Source organism: Phaseolus vulgaris, chromosome 8 (genome assembly GCF_000499845.2).
Source record: "Phaseolus vulgaris cultivar G19833 chromosome 8, P. vulgaris v2.0, whole genome shotgun sequence".
NCBI lineage: Eukaryota > Viridiplantae > Streptophyta > Magnoliopsida > Fabales > Fabaceae > Phaseolus > Phaseolus vulgaris.
Genome location: NC_023752.2, coordinates 28,109,630 through 28,119,677, shown reverse-complemented (window position 1 = coordinate 28,119,677; position 10,048 = coordinate 28,109,630). Strand labels below are relative to the sequence as shown.

Here is a 10,048-nt window from a genome sequence, read left to right as displayed (position 1 = left end):
TTAAAATTTCAGGACACATCATGAAACACATCCCATAAATGCCGAATTTGCAGTAATTAATGCTTAGCATTGTCCCTTCCAACCTCAAAACACCAAATGGTCACATTTAGACTCTTGTAGAAGAATTTCTGATATGATTCCACTAGCAAAGTAGAGATGATTCTTTGACATTCTATGGAATCAACTTGAGTTGGATAAAGAATAGGCACTTTTAATAGAATTGGATCAATGTTCTATGTTTCAAGAACTCACCAAAACTTGCACCAAACACCAAACTCACATGGAAGATCCATCTATAGCCAATTGAACCGATTAAAAAGTGTATAAAAGCAAATGAACCAAATAGAATTGCTTAAAATTGAAAAGCACCGAACCAAAAGCAAAGCAAAGGAAGAAGAACCGAACAAAGCTAGAAATAAGCTGAATTACCGAACATAAAGAAGTTAAACATGTTTAGAAATTTCGTATGACATGTAGATGAAATGAAAAGATGAAGAAGAGAAGAACTTATGGAGATGAAGGACTTGGTTTGGTGATCACGCCACTTAGATGGTGAAGGCTCCAAGATAAGTGAGCTAATGCCGCCACTTGAGAGAACCAAATGCACTCAAGATAAGACAAGGTGAAGGAGAAAACAAAGTTCTCACAATTCTCTCCCAAATTGAGTAGAGTTTCTCTATTACCAATTTCAATTCTGAATTTTACAAGAGCCCACACCTCTATTTATAGTGTGAGGGTGCTGGAAAATAGGTGGGAAAATTCAAATAAAACTCATTTGAAATTCCCACCAAAAACAAGTCACATGGGAGGTGTGACCTTTTTCTACTATGACACCTCCTAAAAACTACACCTACACCTACTCTCCTAAGTCACATGGACAATGTGACTTTATTTTACATATTCATACTCCTTTATTTAATATCCACACCTCCTACAAGAGTAAATCAAATGATGTTCTTTTATTTAATGCTTGGCCTTGCCCCTCATGGGATGGACTCGGGCTTTTTGGGCTTTGGCCTTCTTGGGCTTGGGCTTGGGCTTTGGGCTTGGGCCTCATCTTTATTTTATGTCTTCTTTTAATTTTGAGAAGACTAGAAGGAAGAACTTCAAATGTGAAGGCGAATGTCCTCTTCCTTCATTAATAAAAGCCTCTTTTATTTGATTCTCATCAATTTCTCTCAAGCCCGGGGGAGTAGTGTACTGGTTGGGGTCAGACAAACCGGTAACATTCGGTATCGAAGGCCACCCGACTGATTAAAGTAAATACATCAAGGTAAAAAAATGTGTTTTCTTAAATGATTTAGTAGAAGAGCGAGTTTCTATAAAACAACCTCTAAATTTTGAAAATGTTTCTAAACCAAACCATGTTTTTAAACTTAAAAGGCATTGTATGGTCTTAAGAAAGCTCCTAGAGCTTGGTATAACAAACTGTGCAATTTTATTTTGGGAAATGGTTTTCAAAGAGGAAATGTTGATAGAACCTTGTTTCAAAAAAACATAACAAGCACTTTATAATTGTGCAAGTTTATGTTAATGACATAATATTCGATGCTACTAAAAAAATCCCTTTGCAAGGATTTTCTTTAAGTTAATGTAAGGAGATTTCTTGATGAGTGTGATAGGTGAGCTCAAGTTCTTTCTTGATCTACAAATCAAGAAAAGAGAAAAGGACACCACCATCCAGTAAATCAGGAAGATGTTAAAGAAATCAAATATGCTAGATGAAAAACCTATGAAGATTCTTATGCATATGTATGAAGTCCTTGGAAAGAACATAAATGTGGTAAGAAAATATATCAGACGATATATTGAGGTATGATATATAGGCTCTCTACATTATCTTACTACCAGCATGTTTGCTATTATTCATAGTTGAAAGATTTCACGTAGATCCTAAAGAGTCTTACTTGAAGAAAGTGAAAAGGATTAGGGTCCTATAATCATTGTTTGTGTTATAAAATAAATACAAGTTTTATATTAGAAGAATTTTATGATGCAAGCTATGCTAAAGATTAAGTTGATAGAAAAAATATAAGGGGAGAATATCAACTCATTAAACCTTGTATGATCTCATGGTCAAGTAAGAAACTAAATTGCATAAATTTGTCTACAAAGAAAGCACAATACATGCCATTCGCAAGTTGTTGCTCTCAACTTTCATAGATAATGTACTAGTTAAAGGATTAATCTAGTATCCAAAACAATATACCTTTGTTTTGTGACAATAGAGATCCAATCAATCTTTTAAAAAATTGTATATCTAACATTCCAAGACTAAACATATAGAAGGAAGATATCATTTTACTTATAATTGTGTCTACGCAAACTTATTAGGACATGTCTCTCCAAGCGTTTCACCACGACAACTTATATAATTTTCATGTTTAGTTTAAATCAGAAGTGAAGACCTTTCAAATCAATATGAAAAGTGTAATTAATGTGCACCAACCTCAAGAACAAAAACGGTTGCGTAATAAACATCACCAAAATCAATAAAGCGATTTATAACGGATACAATTTCTTTGAGGATCTCTGTCAAAGACAATTTTTTCTTGATCTTGGGAGGCTAGTGAAGTGGTCATGCTGAAAGGCCGAGAAGCCGAAAGAAGAAAAAGAAAAAAAGATGCGTAAGTGGACATTTTACGTGGGAAGACATACACATATGTCAGTTTTAATAAGAAACACGTAAATACAATAAATAATGCTAATTAAATGTTAAGGATAGAATTACAAAATAGAAAATCAACTAATGAAAGATAAACAGATGTTTTAATATGAAGTGACAGGTCAAATAGGCTCATTAATGAATATTTTAAATAGATAAAGCATTTATTAGTTTTTTTAAATGAATGATTAAGAAAAAATACTTACTTTAAGCTTTAGAAAATTCCTGCACATGCAACACCTCATACGGAGAGACCAGAAGATATTTCCAAAAACACAAATGGTCGAGAAAATGAGTTAACGGATGAAAAGTCAGAAAGGCAAAATGAGAACGAATCTTGAACTTACTCTCCCCTCCAAAGTTTGTACTTCATAAAGTACTCCATAAACTGTACAATTACGGGTTTAAATTAATTGTAACTTGTAAGCGCTTCTTTCTCACCTTTAACTTCTTCACCCAACCCTCTCCTTTATGAAATCGCAACCACTCACTTTGAAACTTGAAAACCCCATCTTTAATACGTATGTGTTGTCACATATATTAGCTTACTTTTTCACACGCATGGTTGTGATCAACAACATGCAAAATTAAAGCATATCCAAAGGTATCTGATATTTTATATTTTATAAAATTTTCTATTTATTAGAACTATTTGTTTGTTATAGAAAAGTTAGAATATCACTCATATTGCAATTTTTTTTATTCAACATATTAGTATAATTTATTGAAAAATTAGATAATTTATTGTTTTCTAATCGATTCTTTTTTTATTAAATATGTTTAATTAAGTATTAAAAAACCGGTATAAATAAAACTTACAAAGGATACTTTCACAAATTTTAATTTAGCTTATGAAAAAAATAATGCAAAAGTTGTTCAAAACACTGCCACTAGTTTGAAATAAACATATGTAAAATTTACTAATTTAGGTATTTTGATTACATTTATATGAAGTAGCTTACCCTGTTCGGCAATCGCAATGGTCTTAAGGTTTGTGAGAGCAGCACAAACACACTTTCCATATTGTAGACATTTTGGTGCAGAAAGAAAAATATGGCATCAGGTGAAGAGCTGAGTCCAGCAGGGAAAATGCTTCTTGAACCATCTATGAACTGTTACGTGATTGCCACCATAGGTTTGAAGACAAGGATCGATCCTCAGGTTATTAGAGAAGGTTTATCTCAAACATTGCTCAAGCATTCAAGATTCACCAGCAAGCTGGTTAGTAATTACTTATCACTCTACCCTCTCCTAACATTTTGTTCAAAACATTGATTCATATAAATTCTAGATTTTTGCTTCTACAACAAAAGTTTTCTGCAAAATCTAGATTTACGACTGTTTCAGTAAATTTTACTTGAGCTATACTTGTAGTGCCATGAGATATCTTAAATTTCTATTTATAATTTACTTTAGTTTAACTAAATAATTTTTATATTCGGTTGCTTATTGGATGATAATAAATTTTTTTATCCATTTTGTTTACTACAATAAAATTATGAAATAAAAATCAATTTTAGAAACAAAAAATAATTAGTTGCTATAGTGACTAAATTAGAGACCATGTTAGATATTTTAAAAAAATTTAGTTTTTAAATTAGTTTCTATTATTGTTAAATAGTTTTTAAATTGGTATCTAATTAGCTACCAAGATTTTAACTACCAATTATTTAGATTCTAAATTTGGTAGCAAAAACCTTGGTAGCTAATTAGATACCAATTTATAAACCATTTAACAATAATAGAAACTAATTTAGAAACCAAAAGTTATTTTAGTTTCTAACATGGTCTCTAATTTAGTCATTATAGCAACTAATTATTTTTTGTCTATAAAATTAGTTTCTATTTCATGATTTTCTTTTAGTGATTGTTATCTTCTTCTTTTTTCTTTTTTTTTTTCCTGAAGAAGAGTGGTGTTGTTTGTGTCTCCAATATTTTACATTACTTTTATAGTTTATTCTTCAAATAAACATTTTCTTATTTTGTTTCCAAAATTTTAAAATCATCTATCAATATAATCATTTAGTAATACAATTTCTTTTTCTTTTTATAATTGAGGTGGATGTAATTTTTTTTATTAAATAATATAGTTTTTGTTTGTGTGCAAGATTTCACATAGATCTAAAGAGTTTCACTTGAAGACTGTGAAAAGGATTAGGGTCATATAATCTTTGTTTGTGTTATAAAAAACATTACAAGTTTCATATTAGAAGAATTTTATATGGTGCGAGCTATGCTAGAGATTAAGTAGATAGAAAAACACAAGTGGAGAATATCAATTCATTGTACTTTGTATGATCTCATTGTCAAGTAAGAAGCTAAATGACATAAATTTGTCTACAATGAAAGCACAGTACATGCCATTTACAAGTTGTTGCTCTCAACTTCCATGGATAATGTACTAGTTAAAGGATTAATCTAGTATCCAAAATAAAATACCTTTGATTTTTTTATCAAATATTAATAAATTAAATTAAACAGGAATACTTTAGGATATCTAACCCGTATAAAAAAAATCACAAAGCTAAAACCTTTTGTGACTAAGAAAAAAACCAAACAAAGGCTTCTAACTCCCAATAGAACTTTACAGCCCCAAAATTGTATATCTAACATTCTAAGGCTAAACATATAAAAGTGAGATATCATTTTACTTATAATTATGTCTAAGCTTGTCAAAAGTGATCAACAGTAAGTTGATCTATTTAAAAGCTTCTCCAAGACTCTCACGGAGAATGTTTTCATTTCATTAAATGTAATTTAAATTGTCAAATTCATGATTGATTAGACGATGTGATGGTAAAAAGACAAACTTGCTAGTGCGTGTCTCTACAAACGTTTCACGCACCACAACTTATATAATTTTCATGTTTGGTTTAAATGTATTTTTAACAAGAAAAAAAAAACAAAAGAACTAAAGTGCACCACAAACTGTGAGTAAATTTCATTTAAAAGTTAAAAAAATTCTTCAACATGTTTGCATGTCTTTTATAAGAAAAAACTAAGTTAAGTTGAGCTAATTAAATAGAGACTCAAACTTGAACAGTATATTTCGATATATATTAAATAATATATGTATCATAAAACTGTAGAATATTAATTTTTAAATTTTTTTATGTTATTTTATTTTTATATAAAAAAATAAAAAATAAAGGAAGTAAAATAGTTATATTTGAAGTAAATTGGAGTGAAAAATAAATAGTTATTGTTGTGTATGTTGATCAGGCTAAGGAGGGAGGGAAAATAAAATGGATCCCAACAAGAGTTGAGTTAGAGAAGCACATCATAGTTCCTGAAATAGATTCTAACATAGAAGATCCAGATAGATTTGTTGAAGATTACATCTCCCATTTCACCAAAACCTCACTGGACCAGTCGAAGCCACTGTGGGAAGTGCACCTCCTGAACATCAAAACCTCAAATGCAGAAGCTGTTGCTATATTTCGGATCCATCATTCCCTGGGTGATGGTGCCTCTCTCATATCACTCCTCCTTGCTGTCACTCGCAAAACCTCTGACCCTCATGCACTGCCAACGGTGCCAACTCAAAACAGAGACTCCTCGCACCATTCTTCCAGTCAATTCTCATGCTTCTTCGCTATTTGGTGGGGACTACTTCTCATTTGGCACACTCTCGTCGATATGCTACTCTCTCTTCTCACCATCTTCTTCATCAGAGACACCCCAACTCCTCTTAAAGGTGCTCCTGGAGTTGGCTTAAACATCAAGCGCTTTGTGAATCGCACGGTTAGTATGGATGATATCAAGCTAGTCAAGAATCAAATGCAAACGGTAATTTATTTTCTCTTCCCTTTTCATCATCTCTTTCATTCAAACTATGAACTGTTTTTCTGAAATATCACTTTAAAGAGTTATGCTAGTACAGTGTTACACATTTAACTAATAACTAAAACGTGGAAAATTTTAAAAAAAAGATGCTAGTTTGACTGTTCTTGCCGGTTGACTGTGATGACAAGCTCTAGCTCCATCTGTTTCTGTTGGAACCTGCTCATCTCTTTTCTACGTTGGAACACGGCTCCGCTGAAACAGAGGGGGTCCTGCCAGTTGATTGCCCTCCGACAATCAAGTCCAGTACAGGGCTTTACAAGAAACAAGAAGTAACTAGTTCAGTATTAGAAACAACGTATCTTTAACTTGAGATCTCAAGTCTCTTTTATAGCCTACCTCTTGTAACAGTTTTCTATCAAGAGAATATAATCTCAACTGAGAGCATACTCAATGAGAAAATATTCTGCCCAAGGGCACACTCTCATAGTGCCGCAACCGAACAAAACTTTTCCTCTCTGGACACACTCTCATAGGTTGCATTTTGAACACATGCAACCTAACCTCTTTGTGCCATAGCACACATGGGCTTAGGTTTTAAAAGGAAACATTTACTTAAGCTAGACCTCCTACGTACTAAGTACACCCCAAGGTCCAAAATTACCCCTCGCTTAGCCGCCTAGGCCTTATGCATAAGGGTTTATATGAGAAATGAAGTATCACATACATCTGGGGCCCAATCACATGGTCCACCAGCTTGACCCAAGAGTCAAGCTGACCTGCCTACAACAAATGTTGATTTTCAACCTTCGAGCGCTGAGCTCTGAGTTCTCTGGTCCAGTACACAAGACCCTAGGCTCGAGTTGAGCTTGCTTCAGCGAAGAGGTTATTTGCTTGCCCTTGGTGGCTTACGTGTCTTGTGAGTAGTGGCGCGGTGGCGCGACGCACGAAGCATTTCTGAGTGGACATCTCACCACACTCCATCATGAGCGCACACGTGGCCTTTATCTACGGCTGAAAAGCATTATTGTTTGCTCTTCCCAACACTGTGTTTTATAATGTCCGAAAAACTTCATCTCACTGTTTTTAGAATTATAGGGCGGGGGTGAATTGTTTAGTGAAAGATTTTCGAAAAGGATTGATTAAGAATGAACCTTTAATGAATTACAAAAAGAAAGATCAGAACAACCAACAGAAAAGAGTAGATAAAACAAATGACAGAAAAACAATCGATTAATATTTCGATATAACCATTTGTTTTTAGCACAGAGATAAAAGCAAGTATAACAATTTGCAAAGCAAGAATATCAACCGGTTAAAATACAGAGATAACCGGTTGTTTATGACAGCAGAGCAAATATCAAATAGTTATTAAAGAGATAGAGATAGAGAGATTACACACAAGGTTTATACTGGTTCACTCAATCCCAGAGCTACATCCAGTCCTCAGTCAAACCACTAAGTATTTCACTATGTAACCAATCACAGATTACAACTTACACAACCACAAAGAGGTGACTTGGAATCCCACAAAGCCTACTCACCCTCCTTGCACACAACACACACCTCAAGCCAGAATCACACTGACTTTACATGATTTTACAACAGTTTTACAATATTAGAATTCAAATACAAGAAACTAAGTAAGAGCAGATTATACCTGACTTCAAGAAATCACAGGGCTCCTAGAATCACTTCTTGAACACTTGCAAAAATTCTTTTAAAACTCCCTCTCAAATTAGATTTTGAATCTTTCTCAATCATTCATCTATTTCAAAGGATGAGGGAGAGCACATTTTATAGCTCTTAGATATGAACGTTATAGTCAGGAAATCACGACCCAAAAACAGTTTGAAAAGCCAACAGAAACAGGTTAAACTGATTTTTGAAAAGCTGTTAAAGATACAACAATCAACCGGTTGAAATCTCGAAATAATCAGTTGAATGGTAAGTCGTCAACCAAGTCAAAGTTAGTTTGAAAAACTCTCAAACATGCTATGTGTCAAATAACCGATTAAACTGTGAAATCAATCGGTTGTTTATCACTTAGCTTTGAAAAACTTATTTTCTTATTCAAACAAGATTGCTCTAGCTAAGCTAAGCTTTTCAAGAGTGATATAACACAAAATCTAAACACTAGAAACTAAACCCAACCAACAACAACACAACATCCAAGCATCTTCACAGATTTGGGGACATCAAAGCCTATGTTCAAGAATTACAAGAATCAGAAAGGAACATATTACATCTGGTAATTCTGGAATCACAGAGCTCCTAAGATTAGATCTTGAACCAATGCACATCTACTTAGCAATCTTGCAAAACTTTGATTTGAATCTCTTCTCAAAAACAGTTTCAATCTCACTTTCTTGTGTATGTGTTGTTGTGTTTGAAGTCCAAAGAGAAACCATATTTATAGCTCTTAAAACCAGCCGTCCAGGCAGTCAATCATGAGCCAAAACAGTTTTAATCCAACTGAAAACTGATTTAACAGGTTTTTGAAAAGCTGTTATGATATGTGACAATCAACCGGTTGAAAAGTCGTTTTAACCGGATGAATTGGTTATGACAGTTAGTCAACCAAGTCAAAAACAGTTTTTTGAAAACCTTCAATCAAGCTAAGTGTAAAACAATCGATTATATCGTGATTTCAACCGATTGTTTTTCTCTTTGCTTAGAAAAACATTTTTCTCTTTTAACATAAATTGATTTAGCTTTGTGCATAGGACAAGAATGATCTATACAAGAATTCTAAACACCCTAGAGCTAAGCTCCAACCAAAATCAGCAAAGCATCAACCCTTCACTTCAAATTTGGATCATCAAAGCTTCCATGTTCTACAATCTCCCCCTATTTGATGGAGACAAATCCTTGGGATGCTTTTTGGAATGTTCTGTTTAGAATCTTGCTTAACCTGCATTCACAGGAAAACATAGAAATACAGGATAATTTATTCCAGTTAATCAAGCACAACAAACTAGTTTTCACTAGGTGATTTAAAGTGAGGAACATTAGCCAAATCAATGTGAGAAACCAGTCAAACATGAATAGGTGCAACACAGAAAAACAATCTGTTATTTCGCAGGAATAACCGGTTAAAATATGTACTAAAAAAACCAATTATAGCAATGTTCAATTAAAAGTGCAAAACAAAAATAGATGTAGATATTAGAACATTACAACCCACAACTCACTTCTCCCCCTATTTGTCTTCACAAATAGAGAGATAGAAGGATTAAAAAATAGCATAAAAGAGGAAAAAAGTGTTCAGAAAAGTAAAACAGAAATTTAAATGAAGGCCTAAAACTTGCTTAAGTTATTGCTTCCATATTGCAGGTCAAGGAGTTGGTTTTGAACTACTTCAATCTATTCATCCAAGATCTGGAACCTTGAATCCATATGCTGAAACCTTGATTCACACAGCTCATGAAGATTTCTCTGGTTCTCAGCAAGGCTATCCATTTGGTTTACCATGAGCCTCTCAAAAGGAGACATTTAAGTCATCCTTTCTCCCATGTGATAAGTACTTAGATCAAATCCATGAGTCTCAACAATAGGTTCTTCTAGGTTTGCTGCAGCTTCAGTCTCTTCTTCATCATG

At 33.3% G+C, this 10,048-nt stretch overlaps 1 protein-coding gene across 3 annotated transcripts in view; it reads left to right on the top strand.

The window, feature by feature from the left end:
- The first annotated feature begins 3,640 nt into the window (after window positions 1–3,640).
- Window positions 3,641–10,048, top strand: part of LOC137826906 (wax ester synthase/diacylglycerol acyltransferase 11) — a 31,924-nt gene continuing 25,516 nt past the window's right edge. For all 3 annotated transcript variants that reach the window (XR_011083618.1, XM_068633063.1, XM_068633064.1), the window contains exons 1-2: window positions 3,641–3,886; window positions 5,888–6,454. Coding sequence is in view for 2 of the 3 variants with exons in the window: in XM_068633063.1 (XP_068489164.1) it covers window positions 3,719–3,886; window positions 5,888–6,454 (735 nt within the window). In the remaining variant the exon portion in view is untranslated. The remainder of the gene's footprint in view (window positions 3,887–5,887; window positions 6,455–10,048) is intronic.